Source organism: Pleurodeles waltl, chromosome 1_2 (genome assembly GCF_031143425.1).
Source record: "Pleurodeles waltl isolate 20211129_DDA chromosome 1_2, aPleWal1.hap1.20221129, whole genome shotgun sequence".
Taxonomy (NCBI): domain Eukaryota; kingdom Metazoa; phylum Chordata; class Amphibia; order Caudata; family Salamandridae; genus Pleurodeles; species Pleurodeles waltl.
Genome location: NC_090437.1, coordinates 923,973,003 through 923,991,336, shown reverse-complemented (window position 1 = coordinate 923,991,336; position 18,334 = coordinate 923,973,003). Strand labels below are relative to the sequence as shown.

General features: G+C 44.5%; 1 protein-coding gene across 3 annotated transcripts in view; it reads left to right on the top strand.

Moving 5' to 3' along the window:
- Positions 1-18,334, top strand: part of LOC138246041 (CD226 antigen-like) — a 469,508-nt gene that overhangs the window by 438,982 nt on the left and 12,192 nt on the right. For all 3 annotated transcript variants that reach the window (XM_069200226.1, XM_069200235.1, XM_069200219.1), the window contains one exon: positions 16,724-16,865. In XM_069200226.1, coding sequence (XP_069056327.1) covers positions 16,724-16,840 — 117 coding nt within the window. In that variant the 3' untranslated portion in view covers positions 16,841-16,865. The remainder of the gene's footprint in view (positions 1-16,723; positions 16,866-18,334) is intronic.

The window sequence follows — 18,334 nt, the reverse complement described above, 5'->3', positions numbered from 1 at the left end:
TCCTCTTTCTGTGTGCACCATCATAGCCAATTAATGTATGGAAGTCATGAGTCATATCAAAAGGAACTTCCAGTCCACCAACTTGGGGTATTTGGTGAGCAGAAAGAAATTAAACTTCAACCAATTGCAGAGTCATTATAGTTAGGCTCACATTTCAAACGTACAAAACCAGTAGTTATGCAGTAATAGTTAGAATTATTTAGAATAACTATAATTCGAGCCCCAAGGTAACTATAACTCGTGCCCCCAGCATGCACACTTTCCTCATCAATAATTTTATTACAGTTGTTGCAGTGATAATTTCAATGATGTCATAGAAGATACCATGACTGATATAATGAATGGGGTAATTAGCAGCACATAGTGAGGGCTGCACTTATAGTTACCTTAGGGCACTATTTACAGTTACTTGTAATAACTCTAACTGCTGAATTTCTATGGTTTTGTATGTTTGAAATGTGAGCCTAACTACAACGTCCCTGTAACCATTGATTTTTAAGTGAATTTCTAGTTTTTTTTTTAATTCTATTTCCTATCTACAGTGTCCCTGTAACCTTTGTTTTTTAGTTAATTTCTATGTTTTCTTTTTAATGGTAAGTCATTTTCAATATTTTATGTTAATTCAACTGCCGCAGTGCACTGCCAGGCCCTGCAGCCAACCCCCTATAAGCATCACCCTCATGCCAGGCATGACCTTTGGCCGTGCCTGGTGCAGGTTGGCCACACTGTCTGGCCTGCAGCTAGGCCCTGCAGCCTACCCCCTATAATCACCAAACCCCACCCCACTCATGAAGTGCTTCTTTGTTTGGTGGAGATGTGCTCATATTCCTGTGCATCAAGTACCTTTTAGTTAGCTGTCCTTCACCCTGGAAAAAGGGTGGGAAGATGCTGCATACCACTATTGTATATGAGATAGGCTAAATGGCGGGGCTTCTGGGCCATTTTACATACTCGAACACGACCTCTGTCTCCAACTGCAGATGACAAGAAAGAACTCACTCATTACACCTTCATAAAGGATTACAGATAACTTTTGAAGGTGGAAATGCAGAAAGACACTTGCTTTGCCTTGGCCATGCGCAATGAGTTAGAATTATTAGTACTTTACAAAAGTGAAGCCTAGATTTGGGCACCTGCTTTGTTTAGATCTGTAAGTGCTTCTTGTTTTGTGAAAAATGTCTACCCAGCTGGAGTACTTTCTACTCCTAGGGCATTGCGTAAATGTATTGTGTATCTCCTTTACTACAGCTGCATAAAGGGTGACAAGATAATGTCTGTGACTTTGCCAATGTGATGGTTCCTCAAGCATCTTCATCAGATAACTTTTCAAGGTGGAACTTCAGGGAAATCAAACTTGCTTAGCTCGATTTGATGGGGACCGCGGGGGGAGCCTCAAGATCCCCACTTACTCAGCCGGCTCCCTGCCTCCAGTGGGAGCTGGCATTGTTCTCTCACGCAGGAAGCTGCTAAATATGCAGCTCCCTGTGTGTGGGGTAATATTTCATCAGTTTCCCTGCCCGCATGACAGTGGACAGGGAAACAGATGAAAACTCTGCTCCCAGCAAGCAGCAACAGTTTTCATGCTCCTGCTTGCTGGAAGCAGAGTTAGTGTTTGCCGTTGCTTGGCGGGAGTTGTCACAGCTCTTGTCAAGCAAAAGCAAACAGCTATCTCTTGATGGTGGATACCTTGGGAGATAGCAGGAGCTGGCCCTGGTGGATGGAGGTATCCAGTGCTACTAATGACTCCAGGAGGGGGGGCCATGCAGGCCCCCTCCTTAAATTGTCACAGGCCTACCCCAATAGGTGGTGATCACTGGGGCTGTATATGGCCCGGTAGGGGGGATGCAGCCCATCTCCCATATTTTATTCTGCTTTTGGTCTCTGGGACTGAGGCGGTCCATGCAGCCCCCATACATTTTGTTCCTTTTTAACCCTGAGGAGGTTGTGGTCCCCGGGGATGCAAAAAACCCAGGTGGGGGTTTGTGCAGCACCCTTCACTATTATAATAAAGCACCAGGAGATGTTAGTCTCCGGGGCTACAATGAGCCCTATGAGGGGGGGCCTGTGTGCCCCTCTCCTTTGTTTTTTATATAGAGCCATGCTCAGGGACCCTGCCCACCCTGTGGCTATATTTTAAACAAGCCTAGGAGACTGGCTTTAAAAAAAAAAAAAAAAGTTTCAGTGGATTCATGGATCCTCTGCAAAATTTTCTAAAAATTAAAAAAAAAAGTTTTTTGCCCTGGAGGGGTCCCACGGAGACCCCAGCATTGAGAATATGGAGTTAGGGTATTCCTACCCTGCTGCCTTTTCTTTAAAAACAAATTTTTTCTGGGTCTTGGCTGAAGCCGAGATCCAAAATGGCTGCCAACACTTCCTGTTTGAAGTGTTGGCAGCCAATCAGACTTCCGGGATCATTAGCTATCTATATTTCTTTTCCTTTAAAATCTCTAAAACTACTGAATGGATTTACACCAGAACACAAAAAATACATTTGGCATAATTCTGTCCTGCGGTTCAGGCTGTAGTCGTGTTCAAAGTCTCTGTGGGAATTAACATGCAAAATGCACTTTTTGATCCCCCTTTTACTCAGCCCTGGATTGACGGATCACCTCGAAACTTCCCAAGCACAACAGGAACCAACAAGGCACTTTTTTGGGAATATTTCATGAATATTCATCAAATGATGCCAAAGATATAGCCAAGTCAAAAAAAAGCTTTTCCTTTGAAAACTAGGTCCTAACTACAACTACCTACTGGCGACCGCCAGTTGGTAATACACATACATATATATATATATACTAGGTAGTTAGTCCTCCCCCCCCACAGCCTTGGAGACCACCACCTGCAGATCTGCAGGTGCAGCCAAGCCACAGCAAACACTATGACACTATGGATCTGTAAACCACTGTCAAAATCCAAAACTTTCCTCTCTGTTTCCTGCACATGTGCAAATTTTTCAGCAAGCACAGAGCTGCTGAAGATTGACGAATCTTCATGAAGATTTCCCAAAAAAGTGTTCATGAGAGTCTTGTTGTACATGGGAAGTTTTGGGGTGATCTGCCAAGCAGGGGCAGAGAAAAATAGGAGGGGGACAAAAAAGTGTGTTTTTATAATAATAATTCCTGTAGGAATTTTAGACACAACTACAATCCTGAGAATTGCTGGACGGAATTACACCGTATTTGGCAGGAAGGTAGCTCTTGGTCCTGAAAGAGTGCTTTTTCTATTTTGGTGTAAATCCATTCCGTAGTTTTTACAATATTAAAAGAAAAAGAAACATAGATATCTAGAGGTGTGAATAATAATGAGATCTGCAGAGCGCTGATTGACTGCCAGCTTGTAGGTGTTGTTTTATATAAATAAGTAAATAAATATATATATATATATATATATATATATATATATATATATATATATATATATATATATATATTTGTGACAGAAATGTTGGGAACTTCTAGCCAATGGTCAACCTCTTGCCTGCCTGTATATATGTTCACTGAAAAAAAATACAAAGGCACATGGATGTTACAGTTAGCAAATGTTGTGCCTCACAAGACATTATGGAGCGTTCCTCGCTGAGCTTGCATATCTTATTAGCAGCTCTCCGGCTGCACTGGGAAGAGCTACATTGCTTGCAGATAAGTTCACCACTTTGGGGCTGTCTGATCCTACCTGGACACCCCCAGTCCAGGTGAGTACTTAGTTGGGGAGCGGTGCAGTGAGCCCAACCCTGGCTGCTCCTGCCGGCTCCCCACACGCCCAGCAGCTTCCCGTGCTGCTGCAGGAGCTAGTTCATCATTGTGAGTCCCTGACTTCTGCTTTGGCTGCTGGTCCCGCCCTCAGCCGGTGGCTACCTTCACAGGAAACAGGATGGTGCTCTTTGCGGGGCCCCTTCCTCCATTTTCATGGGGGAGCATCGGCCTTCCCCATCTTGACTTCCTTGTGGGTCCCCAGGATGGGGTCCTGGGCCCCTGCCACCATCTTCATAGGGGGTGTGATGGCGACCCCTTGCTTTACTTTTTTGCAGGGCACTTGGATTGGGTCCAAGGCCCTTCTGGGCCATCCTCGCAAGGGCAGTGCAATGGCATCTCCCGGCTCACCTTCTACGTGCCGGGGCCCAGAGGTGGGGTCCTGGGCTCCTCCCCTTCACTGTCAAAGGAGCGCGATGGTGCTCCCTCCACACAGCCTCCTCTCGCCCGGGACACGTGACAGCACTTTCCAGGCCCACTCCAGAGGCACATTCTCGGTCAGTGGTGGAGCCCCACGTGCTTCATCGAGGGCTGGGAAAAGGTCAAAGGTCACCAGAATTCACACCATGATATCTCAGGCCATGTTGGGCTGTTTTTGATGATCTTCCACTCATTGTACTCCTGGTGGCAAGACCTTGTCACCTGGAGCACTCTCTTTAGACCTGGCCTGGAAGGTTCCCAAATTGGTAGGGAGACAGTCCAGCCTTTCATTGGGTGCCTTCTTTTCTTCTGGGCAGAACACTCTCCCTGCACCAGAGCCCAGTCTTTTCTCCAACTGGTCCTCAGAAAATGTAAGGGGACCAACTTATCTGGTCCTCCAGTGTGTCCCACTGGGTCTGGAGGCCCCACTGGGCAGTCAGGGGTTCTTCTTTCCAGTTGTCCATGATGCCCGTCTTCAGTTCAGTGTTTCCCAGAGAAGCACAGCCAAGAGAGAGCCCTCCCCTGTACAAGACCTTTTAAGTGGGGGTGGAAGTGTCCAGCAGGGCTCTGCCTCTGGCATATCCAGATATGCCACATCATTTTTCCACTCCTGTTCCAACCTTTCTGCACAGTCTTCTGGGATAGCTCCAAGATGTTGTTGTAAAGGAGTCAGTTGCCTCATGTGCTCTGAGAGACTCAGCTTCTCCTTCTTGACATTCCTGCCAGGGCCTCTCTTAGAAATTCCTCCAAGGAGTCCCTCCTCGCTGAGGGGCCTGGCCAGGCCCAGTTCCTTGCGTGTAATAACAGCTGGCTGATTGATGCAAGGCCTTCTCCTGCAGCTGGACAGAGCGAAAATTGGCCTTAATCATGAGCTGAGTCAGAGAAAGATGACATTCCTGGATGACCCATATGCTGCACAAATATGCTTTTGCAACCTATTGCATTATTCTTTTCATACATGTTACAGTGGATTTTGGTGCAACTGTGGAGGCTGTACACTCAAGGGAACTGAAGATGTGCCCTAGGCCATTAGCATATAATGGAGTGTCACTACAATCAAGACAGTAAGCACACTGACTATCCCTCACATGTGTACTACTATCTCATAAGGCCTAGTCCTGGTCACCACCCACTCTTCATGGTCCCTTCTGCGCCAAGCTACTTAAGCGCGGTTCTTGGGCAATTCACACCAGGAATCCTCCTCGCACAGCCCTCACACAGGTGCCCAAGTGTGGGCACACGTGATCGCAGGTAACCAGCCCTGCGCCTTTTACCTTTGCTGCCTCGCGCTGCAGCCTTTGCTTAACAAGGCGGAACCAGCAGTAAACAAGTGCAGTCCATTTTATCATGAGTTTACTGTGGGTGAGTCCCAAATATATATATATATGTGTCACCTACTGGTAGTCGCCAGTAGGTAGTTATAGTTAGGACCGTGTTTCCATAGAAGAAGCAGTTTTTTACTCACCGATATCTTTGCACCGTTTGACGAATCCAAAAAAAGTGCCCCAGTGATTATTGTTGTGCACAGAAAGGTTGAGGTGATCTGTCAAGTGGGGATCAGGAAAAAGGGGGGGGGGCAAAAAACATGCATTTCCCATGTTAATATCTATAGGAGCTTTGAAGAGGACTACACCCCGAACCACTGGACTGAATTACACCAAATTTGGCAGAAAGCTAGCTTTCAGTACACAGATTACACTTTTGTTTATTTGGTGTAAATCCATTCAGTAGTTTATGAGAAATGAAAGAAAATCCAAATTTGTAAATCTGAGGGCACTAATAATTTACAAATCTTTTCAAATTTGCACAAATGCGTGTACAAATGGAAATGCTGTAATTGACTGTCCAGAACCTTAACAGAAAATTGCAGCCACCATTTTAAGGTCTCAGAGCATGGTTCCTAGGTCTGAAAAACAAAATGAAAAGTAGCATAAGGGGCCAGGGTGGAGGTACCCTGACCCCAGGGATGTGTTATAGGGATGTTTGAGGGTCAAATTATAGGTTCAAAATGATTTTTCTTCACCATTCACAATATTCACGAATAATTGAGATGAATCAAGATTAATCATGATTAATCGAGAATAATAGTGAATAAGAAAAACATTTAAAAAATCACAGACTCATTCATACACTAACTTATCAACTCATACATGCACTCAGAGACTCATGTGCCCACTCACACAACCGCTTAGACACTAATGCACCCACTCAGACCCACTCATAGATGCGCACACCCACTTTCAGACCCACTCAGACACTCACACACCCACTCACAGATCCGTTGACTGAGACAGGCCCTGAGGCCAACCTCTGCTGCACATGGCCAAAGGCTTTGTGTGGCACAGGGTTGGTTGCTTATAAGGGCTTGCTGGCAGGGGCTGGCCACAGGCCAGGTCTTGCGGCCAATCCCACCATGCACAGCTGAAGGCTTTGTGCTGCGGTGTTTGGATTAAAGTATATTAATTAAAATTACTTTACTTTGAAAATAAACATAGAAATTCACTGAAAAAAATGGTTACAGGGACATTATAGTTAGGTTTTCAATTTACTTGTAAAAAAAACAGAAAATCAGCAGTTATAGTTAGAGTTATTTCAAGTAACTATAGCTCGCGCCCTAAGGTTACTATAACTTGCGCCTTTGCCATGCACAGCTAATTACTCCACATATATCATTGATGACACCTTCTATGGCATCTTTGATACTATCACTGCAACATTTGCAAACAAATTATTGATGAGAAAACTATACATGGCGAGGGTACAAGTTATATTTACCTCAGGGCACAAGTTATAGTTACTTGAAATAACTCTAACTATAGCTGCTGAATTTCTGTTTTTTCAAGAGTAAGTTCAGAACCTAACTATAACATTCCTGTAACTTTTGTTTTATTCAGTGCCTATATATATATATTGCAGCCGGTCAGTCACTGAAGACACCTAGCCTATGGACCTGGGTTCATTTGGCGGGTGTCACAGCTGCAACTATTAATCCATTCCAACCAGTACTGCACTCTTTTAGTAAAGTTAAGCCACACCAGTGAGGTCATTTATTCTGTGTTTGCTGACAGTCTCAGGGCAATATAATGCATTCCGACCGCTCTCTGGTCTTGGTCAGGTGATCAAGACCGGAGATCGGTCAAAAGTGTTGTATTATGTCTAACTGGAGAACTGGTTGGAGAAGAGTATATAGCTATATATATATATATATTAATATATATATATGTATATATATATATATATATATACATATTTATTTATAGAGAGAAATATATATATAAATATAGATATATATATATGTATATATATATATATATATAGATATATATATATATGTATCTATTGCAGAGGTGATGATAGTGCCCTGTAAATAGGGTTAAGTCATACTTTCCATAGGAAAGTCAATTTTCATTATTTAATAACTTCAATGAATCTTTACAAATCTTTACAAATAAAAATAAATCCATGTTGGTTTCTTTTAAGCAGATTTCGTGCAGATGTGGCAAACGGGGATCTAACAGTAGTGGGGGCCCAAAAAAGGCTATTTTTCCTTAACTCCTAATGGAGTTAAATGGGAAGTTTGTTACTCTTCCATACAGAAAAAAAATAGTTGAACTGAATTACATCAAATGCAGCATGTAAACAGAAGTTTATTCAAAGTAGTGCCTTTATGTGTTTTGGTGTTAATCAGTACTGTAGCTTTTATGAACTTTTTATTGAAAAAGTGTTCAAGTCTGGGCATAAAGAGGTTACATTTTAGGGATATCTGTCCCATTAATTTGCAGATCCTCCATTGATTCTTGAATGCACAGAGGATTTGTGAATCCAGCTAAAAAACATAAAGGCAAAAGGGCATAAGATGCCATGTTGAACCTACTCTGACCCCCATGTAGAGGGGGGCTTAGAGACTTCCCTAGTGATAAAACAAATTATCATGAGAAAAATGTTTGTTAATGTGGGGTTCACAAATCCAGGCCACTCATGAAGGGTTGGCTTCCTGTGGAGTGTTGCGGCCCTGCAGCCAGCCTTGCTGCACACAACCAAATGTTGTGCAAAATGGTGGTTAATTGCAAGTGGATTGTTGGGCGCAGGGCCAATCCACACTGCAGATGGCCAAAGACTGTGCCATGGTGCAATTGGGTTGGGCTACTTATGGAGAATTGGATGCGGGGCTGGGCCAGAGGCCAGACAATGCAATTAACACCCCAATTCAAAATGCTGAAGGCCTTGTGCAGGGTGGTTGGGCACAGGTAACTCTTGGTGAATTATAAGAAACCTAAAGAAATCACTGAAACAAATAGAAGTCATCCCTGTGACTAAACCCCAACAACTCTGGAAAGGCTGGACCCAGAGCCTGTCCAGAGACCAAGCCTTACGCCCAACCCCATTGCTGATAGCCAAAGGCTCTGGGCAGCGAGTTGGACACAGAGTACTCTTTTTTTTATGATAAAGAATTACTAAAACTTATCTGAAAAAACACATTATTGTGATGTCATGATTAGCTTTGGTCAATCACTGTCTAGGCAGAGGCTGTAATTGTGCCAACATAGCAGATAATGCCCTACATCTAACAGATTTTTTAATCATTTGCATTCTGGTACTTTTAGTTTTAGTGTTCTAGTGAGGAGAGTGCCAGAATGCAATGTAAAACAAGCATTGGCAAAGCCAAAAGGTTGTGCCAACATGAGAGCTATTGGCTTTGCTCGTATCTTTTCACCATGTTGTACAGCAGCGTGGAGTGAATAGGAGGGGGCTGAAGTGGTCTGGAGTGTAGTAGAGTAGCTTGGAGCAGCGTGGTGTAGAGTAAATTGGGGTAGAGTGAAATAGCATAGAATAGAATTGCATGACATAGAGTAGAGTGGAGTGGACTGCTGTAGAGTACAGCGGTGTAGAGTGCAGTGGCATAGAGTGTATTGGCATACAGTAGAGTTGAGTAGAGTAGAGTGGAGTAGATTACAATGGAGTGGAGTGGAGTGGAATGGCATGGCGTAAAGTGGTGTGGATTCAGGTAGTGTGGCATAGAGTAGAGGAGTGTAGAGTAGAGTGGCATAGAGTGACACTGTGGAGCTGGGTAGAGTGGCACTGTGTGGAGTGGCATTGGACAGGGTGGCATAGGGTTGTGTAGAGTGGAGTCGCATAGAGTGGCATGAAGTGGCGTAGAGTGGAGTGGCACTGAGTGAAGTGCCATGGTCCAGAGTAGATTGGTTTACAGTGCATTTGGGTAGAGTGCAGTGGGATAGAGTGGTGTATAGTTCAGTGGCATAGAGTAGAGTGGTGGAGAGTGGAGTGCACTGGTACAGAGTAGAGTGGCAAAGAGTACAGTGATACAGAATGGTGTAGAGTGCAGTGGAGTAGAGTGGTGCACAGTAGAGTAGCATAGAGTATAGTAGCATAGAGTGCGGTTGCATAGAGTAGAATGTGCAGAGTAGAGTGAAGTAGACTGCAGTGGTACAGAGTAGAATGGGAAGAGTGCAGTGGCATAGACTACAGTGGTGCAGAGTACACTAGAGCTGCATAGACTGCAGTGGCGTAGAGTAGAATTGTGCAGAATAGAGTACAGTGTTGCAGAGTAGAGTGCAGTGACCTAGACTACAGTGGTACAGAGCGATGTTGAGTGGTTCAGAGCAGAGTGGTGCAGCACATAGCAGTGCAGCACATAGTGGTGCAGCATACAGTGGTGTGTCATAGAGTGCAGTGGTGTAGAGTGCAGTGGTGTACAGTAGAGCGGTGTATAGTAGAGTAGAGTGGCATAGGGTGCAGTAGCATAGATTAGATTGGTGCGGGGAAGATTAGAGTGGCATGGAGTGCAGGGTTGCACAAGAGAGTGAAAATACTGCTGGAGAACATAGCGGCTGAACGGATCGAAGCGCGCTGAAGCACCTACTTGGGCCTCCCAGCGGGCACTCGCACTAGCGTCGATTTTAGGAAGCTCTGCATCTTTCAGATGGGAGTAGCCCGCTATTTTTCGAGGTCCTGACGGGCCCGTGAAATGATCAAGTTGGCCGAGGGCGAGATCAGAGCTCAGGCGCTCCAAAGTCTCAACCTGGGTTTCCTTCCAGGGTGAGAGTGGCAGAGTCAACACAAGAGCTGACAGGCTACCGGTTGGCACATCGGGAAACCACAAACCTCTCAAATGAATCACAAAGGTATCATGGGCCAGGGTTGCAGCCTGCCCCCCACCCAGGGAAGGAGTGGACCATTGCAAAGAGGTAGGAGCTGGCTAGAGGGGAGAGAGGCAACTCAGAGTCGCTCAGTTTAAAGTGGATTCTATGAGGCATAACAAGCTACAAGACAGGCAAGGTTTGCCTAGTACTAAAATTGAAATTGGAAAAGGGAGCAAAAAGGGTACTCTTTAAATTGTTAAAAATACTTAAGTAAAGAGAAAAACTTTCACTACTTATCCTAGCTCAAAGCTTACTCTGTCCCTGAAAACTTACCTTAAGGTGAGATCCCCAAATAAGTTTGCTTGTGAGCAATAAGAAATTAGTGTTAGCGTTCCAGGAGCACTGTGTATGGAGGGAGAGGGCGGACACCAAGTAGAATTTTGAATATTGACAGTTACAAGAATAAGCAGTATGGGGCTGAAATAGGGAATTTGGAAACAGAGAAGAGGGGGTGTAGAGAGCGGTTATTGAAGAGTACAGATGAAAGTGAGAAGGTGATATGGCAACAAGAGCTAGACACTATAAAACAGCAATTTGAAGGCCTTTCACAATTAAGAGTTGCAAAGCGGTGGGAGGTAAGCAAATTGGCCCACTTTGAATATGGGGAAAGTCCAGGGAAGCTTTTAGCTTGGAAAGCTAAAAAGGAGCAAGTGAGGAATTACATTAAGGAAGTTGAGTCAGATAAAGGGGAAAAGACCACAGAGCGTGCAAAAGTAAATAGTGCCTTTTTGCAATTTTCTTCCCAACTCTACAATGAAGAGGCAAGTGTTGGGGCAACAGAGTTTCAAACTTGGTTAGGGAAGGATATACTCCCCAATTTATCTCCAGAGCAGCAGCTTTGGTTGAATAGACCAACTATGTTAAGTGAAATACCAGCAGCTTTAAACGGTAGCAAAGGAGGGAAAGCCCCAGGCCCAGATGGTCTCCCGGTGGAATTGTATAAAGCATTGGAGGAGGTTTTACCACCCTTTTTGTTAAAACTATTCACTGAGGTTTTTGGGAATGGCTCTCTCATTCCAGCTTCCTGGAATGAGGCAATTATTTAATTGATTTTAGAACCAGGCAAAAGCCCAGCTAGGTGCGAGTCATATAGACCCATATCTTTGCTGAATTGTAATTATAAGCTATTTGCAAAGATATTACTGGATAGATTAAATGCGGTAGTAAAAGGCTTGATTAATGTAGATCAGAAGGGTTTTATCAGGGGTAGGTATTTACATGATCTTACGCACACTCTAATTGGGGCAATAGATCTGGCAACCACTTATAAGATCCCTTTAGGAATTATTACTTTGGATGTTACAAAAGCCTTTGATAGGGTCAATTGGGATTATTTAACTCTGATTTTAAGATATTATAATTTAGGCGATAGTTTTTGTAGGGCCATAAGACAGATTTATTACGTTCCTCCAGCTAGAATTCTGATTAATGGGAAACCAACAAAGCATATTAGGATATCTAGGGGTACCAGGCAGGGCTGCCCTCTATCTCCATTGCTGTTTGATCTGTACATTGAACCTTTTGCCAGGGAAATAAGGCAGGATCCTGAAATAGTTCCTTTTAAGTGGGAGCATTGGAGAGGAAAGTAGCACTCTATGCGGACGATTTAATGGTGTGTACCACAAGTTTATCAACCGCAGTTCCAGCATTGCTGAGGATAAGCTGAGGACTTTGGTTCTGTCTCTGGTTATCAGGTAAACTCAGACAAGATGGAAATAATGCCATGGAATCAAGAAGGGAAGGTATGGCATGGGAAGGCGGAAATGAGGTACTTAGGTTTAGTCATAACCCAGGACATTGAGAAACTTGCAGTGAATAATCAGGATAAGTTTTTAGAGAATTATTAGATAATTATATAAGATGATAATCTTGCCTAAAATATATTTTATTCAGAACGCTATTCCACTACAAATGAATGGCAGGTACCTCAATAAGCTTCAACAAGCTATAAACTCATTCATTTGGGCATGTAAGGGCGCCAGTATTGCATGGAAAAAGCTGCGAAGGAGGAGAGAGAAGGCAGGCCTATTGTTGCGGGATCTACAACTATACGCATGGGCCTTCCAACTGAGGAATTCAAGGATGTTATTTGACTCACCGGATGCTACAGTAATGGGTGTTATGTTTAGGGCTATGACACGAACCATCCCTGGAGCTGCAAATCATTTTCTTTTTAAGTTCGGCGACCCAAAAGTTTTCAAGAAAATAAAACTACAAATATTGAAGGATGCAGCATTGCACTGGCACCAGGTTAAAACAGTCACCAAGATAGCTTATTACAACCAGTGGGCTCCGATATGGGACTCCCCGGGTACACCAGAATGTTTGAAAGATTTATTAGGCAAACCAATAAGGGAAGCTGGTTTGGAATTTTGGGGCAAACTTTTAAGGGAAGCGGTGGTACTCCCCTGGGAAGAATAAAGGGATAAAACTGGGGGCGCTCTGACCAGGTTTAAATATATTCAAGTGGAAGCTTGGGCACAGTCTATCCGACTAAGTCGGCGGGGGGAAAATCCCCTAGCAGAAAAACCTTTTAATGGCTCCTGTAATAGCAAGAAGGTTTTAACTTGGTATTGGGAGATTCTGGAGTTAATTGATTGTGATTGCCAACTGCCTGAGCAGCTGTGGGAAGGAACTATGACAAGGGAACTGATACAGAGAGGATGGCAAGAATCAATGAGAATGTGTTTTGAGGTAGTAAAATCCGCCTCGCTGAGGAAAAATCATTTGTACTCAATACATAGAGACTATATTACCCCAGCAAAGCTCACTAAAATAATGAAAGGGGAAGTGATGAATTGTGATCAATGTGGGGCCCCCAAATGCCACTGATATCCACATATTTATGGAGTGTCCACCAATCGACTCCTTTTGGACTGAGGTGGAGGGAACATTGTCGGAGATGCTGGGGTGGGAAATAGCGGTAAATCTCCCCCTTATTATTTTTGGGAAACCACAAGATCTGAAGGGCTGGACTAAAGAGAAGAGGAAATTGCTGTTTTATGCTGTTCTTCTGGCTAGAAGGGAGATTTGCTTGAAATGGTTTACGGTGTTCCCTCCCACATACAGGAGTTGGCTTGAAGCTCTTCTGTATACTGCAAAATTAAACACAAAGGTGGGTGGCCCCAAGCAGAGACTGAAAAAGAAGAAGCTATGGGCTCCACTTCTGTAGTGGGTCCCTCCCCTGCCTTGTTCCCTCCCCGCCTCCATTATCTTCCCCTTAAACCATAATGTTATGACATAGAGACCATGATGGGCCATCCAGGGAAGGCAATTGTTGGGTTCAAAGTCTAATGATTAAAACAGTTTTCACCCGTACTAGTCACGAGGGGCACTCCCAAGAAGGCTAAGTGGGTGCAATTGGTCTTCTTGGGCTTATTGTCCACCTTCATGCCTTGTGTTATGGAAACTGAGAAGGTTGTGATCTGGAAGTGTGATTGAAGCTCTGAGGTGATGAGGACTTCAAAAAAGAGAGAGTGCAGTGGAATAGAGTGGTGAAGAGTAGAGTGGCTCAGCATGCCGTGGTGCAGAGTAAAGTGCAGTAGCACAGAGTGGTACAGAGTAGAGTGCCATGGAGTGCAGGGGCGTCCATTGCAGTGGCAAAGAGTAGAGTGGTGCAGATAAGCGTGGACTGGCATAGAGTGCAGTGGTGCAGAGTAGAGTGGCATAGAGTAGAGTGGCATAGAGTGCAGTGGTGCAGAGTACATTGGGGTAGAGTGGTACAGAGTAGAGTAGTGCAGAGGAATTGAGTGGTGCAGTAGCATAGAATGCAGTGGTGTAGAGTACAGTTACATAGAGTGAAGTGGCATAGAGTGGTGTTGATCAGAGCAAAGTGGCATGGAGTGCAGCAGTGTGGAATACAGTGGCATGGATTGCAGTGGTGTGCCATAGAGTGCTGCAGAGAAGAGTAGAGTGACGTAGAATGCAGTGGCATGGAGTAGATTGTGTAGAGTAGTGTAAAGTGCAGTGGTGTAGAGTGGTGTTGAGTGCAGTCATGTGGAGTGCAGTGGCATAACATGGTTCAGAGTAGAGTGGCATAGAGCAGAGTGGTGTAGAGTGCAGTGGTGAGGAGTAAAGAATTGTGCAGTGGTGCAGAGGCATTGAGTGGTGCAACATTGTAGAGTGGTAGAGGAGCATAGAGTGGTGTAACAGCATAGATTGCAAAGGCGTAGAATGCAGTGGCAAAGAGTGATACAGGAAAAACAGAGCTTCATAGAGTACATTGGCATAGAATGGAGTAGGGTGTAGTGGCATAATGTAGAGTGGCATAGAGCAGAGTGGTATAAGGTCAGGGGCATAACGTGGTGCAGAGTAGAGTGCAGTAGAGTGGTGCAGAGTAGAGTACAATGGCATGGAGTGTAATGACTTGGAGTGCAGTGGCATATAGTGTAGTGGCTTAGAGTACTGCAAAGAAGAGCAGAGTGCCATAGAGTGCAGAGGCATTGAGTAGAGTGGCACAGAGGCCGCCGCCCGCCAAGATCTGACCGCTGTGGTGCCGCCAATGCGGCCGCACCCCCGGCGTGGTCATTAGGAAATCCCCGCTGGGCCGGCGGGCGGAAACCTGGTTTCCGCCAACCAGCCCAGCGGGGATCACGGCTGCAACATAGGAGCCAGCTCCGAATGGAGCCGGCGGTGTTGCGGCCGTGCGACGGCCGCAACAGTGAAAAGCTGCATGGGACCCCATCAGGGGGCCCCACGACTCCCCGTACCGCCAGCCTTTTCCTGGCGGTTCAAACCGCTATAAAAAGGCTGGCGGTCGGGACTCATAATCCCCTGGGCAGCACTGCAAGCAGCGCTGCCCAGGCGGATTATCACCGCTGGGGCAAATGTGGCGGAATACCGCTGGCCCCGGCGGTGCGACCGCGGCACTTCCGCCGTGGTCGTAATAGGCCAGGAAGCACCGCCAGCCTGTTGGCGGTGCTTCCGTCATTTTAGCCCTGGCAGTCTCGTACCGCCAGGGTCAAAATGACCCCCAGAGTGTTGTGGTGTAGAGTAGAGTGATAAAGTGCAGTGACAGAGTGTGGTGCAGAATAGAGTGCAGTAGCATAGAGTGGAGTGACAGAGTGCAGTGGCTGTAGTGCAGTGGTCTAGAATAGAGTGCAGTGGCATAGAGCACAGTGGCAAAGAGTAGAGTACAATGGCACAGAGTAGAGTAGAGTGCATTGGTGCAGAGTAGAGTGCAGTGGTGTAGAATAGAGTGGTGCAGAATAGATTGCAGTGACAAAGAATAGAGTGGTGCAGAGTAGAGTGCAGTGACATAGAGTACAGAGTATAAGGGTGGAGGGGAAAAGAAGCCACATGGATGGGGATATGGGAGGTGAACAAAAATCACTCATATGGAGTTTTCCAACACAAAAAAGTAGCTCCAAAAACAGGAGCAGTAGATGGACACAAGTACTCGTTCCATGCTTCAGGGGAGGACCAAACACAAGAAGAGAACATGACACCCATATGCTGGGACAAACGAGGACAAAGGAAATGAGAGTGACATTGGAGCTAACAAATGTAAGCTATGGGTGGGCTGTAAGCCTACTGCATCTAAACAATATGTCTTGCAGAGAGAGTACATGAACGGTCTTGGCAAAACCTAAAAACAGAACTGAATGTTCTACCCATTCCTAACATGGGCAACAGGAGACAGTTGCTTAAGTGCACCTCAGAGCTATCCATACTGTGTCCACCCATCCCAAGTCTCCATGAGAAAGCTGACGTTCATGCAGTATCCCCCTGAAATGCATACAGTAACCCTAAATATCTTTACTACCCATCCCTTCAAATTACTTCAGTGAGTATGACATGTGTCATTTATTTTTTTCTATGTCAGTCAGTTGCAAAGTAGTTTCCCTCATTCATAAAGAGACTCCTCACTCAGGGTGGATGCTCTGCGGTCATAGTGGAATCTCTACACTTGTGGGGGGATCTGCACATTACAGTTTTCCATTGCTGAGATTCCACCATACGTTGGGAGATCCTGCCACAACTGTGGAGCCTCTGCCCTGAGAGAGAAGACTCTGCGAATTAGGGCCTGTGAATCCCTTCTCTCTCTCTCTGTCATCTCTCTCTGTCTTTGGATTTGGAGACTCAAGTGACATTAGTTATTTGGTAATGTGTCCCAAACTATAAGGAGGAACATGTTAGTGCCCTTCAGTCTGAACGTCATTCTAGGCCATAGTTCCAGAGGCAAAGTGAAAAGGGAGGGTGCCCAGAGAGTGTTTCCTGCAATCTGAATTAATTTGCTGACTACTTAATCTAGGTAGTATAGAGGGAAACAAAAGGAGTGCAATTTTAATCTCATATGTGTGTCAGCACCTTTAACGCTCTCCAGATGTTAATATCTTTGTATATAATGACTTGTGACTATGTTTTCTTTTACATATATTGTTCCCAAAGGTGGATGATGGGCTTCTTTATGCTGCCTTGAATTTGAAAAATGCCTCAAATAATGAATCCCGAGTCCAGCCTTTTCCTCAGGAAGAAACTGTCTACTCAGCAGTGAGAATGAAATAAGACAACCTGGAAATGGCACTCTTTGGTGTGTGTTTTCAAATATTTAGTATTCTTCTGCTGAAAGTACAAAAATGTTTGAATGGCAGTCATTTCCTTTTCTGTCCTGAATTCTGCCAGCCTGTTTCACAAACATACAAACACATTCATTGAAAATGCTTTCATTTGCTGAGGGGTGGAGTTGGCCACCTCTTTAATAATCCATCCCAACTGCACCCCTGTGATGCATGGCCTACTCTTAGGAACTCTTCAGAATCCCAGTACCCTCAGCATTTAACCTACCTATTGCATCAATTTAGCCACTGCTGGAGCCTTCAGATTCTTATTTAAAAATTGAGGCAGGATGTATTGATTCACAGTTTGCCTTTCCACCACTAATTGTGCTTTATATGGCCATAAATAATCACCAACAAGCTACTCTATTTGACTTTCCCATACACACTCTAGTCTAGCCACATCCTCTCTCATAGCAAACTCCTGTATCACATACTCTAATCTACCTTGCTGATCATGTACTTACATATTCTCACCTGACACTGCTCTCTCTTTCCTCGAGCCTTTATCCAGAATAATACTTTGATTTTGAATTCTCAACTCTGGCGATATACAGATCTTTTCCTTCTGATGCTCAACCCTCACCTCACTCCGTATACATATCCTTGCCTATCAGCCACTGACTATTCCACTCCCCTATTGGTAAGTTAATCAGAGACTGAAGTATTTTACTTGCAAGCATCAAGTTCCCTTTGCTAGTTTGCCAGTCCCTATCTTCTTCAAACTGACACTTTAACACCCAGTCCCCCCACCAGAAACTCCAATGTTATATTCAAGGCTGACATATTTTATTATCTTCAGGTCCTAGTTAATAAATATGAGTATTATGTGCACAGACCATCACTTTCAAATTGAAAAGCTGATAAATTTGGTGGTCCTCAGTAACCATTCATCCGCCTTCACATAGTTCCTTCTCCATGTATAACATCATCCGCTTGGCTACATGAATGCTTTTCAACCTCTACAGATACACACCTTCTCTCCACTACCATCAACAAGCTGACGCTGTTCAAACTTCTTGAACAACATTCAGCATGAGCTTTGCAACCCGCTAGTACCAATCACCTATACACCGTCTTCTCCATTTAGGTCCAAGACCATTGTACTGCTTCAATGTTTCTACTGAACCCCTTTGCCAGAAAATCTACCCTTGATGCATTCAAAGTTCATTCTGAGGACCCTGCATGTTGCACATCTGCACAGATGTCTCTCTGCTCTCTATCTAAGCCAACCTTTGATTATAATGTGACAATGTAATCTGTAACTATTAACTGAGCTTTGGTACGCCTTTTTTGTACCACTGTGGTACTATGTACAGAATGTTTGTTCAAAAGTGTTTGTTCCAAATAAATGCCAGTAATATTTACATTTTTTAAGAATTTTTTTAGCTGGTGAATGATCTCTCAAACTTTGAGTTATTGTGTGCGCTATCACTGGCCAGCA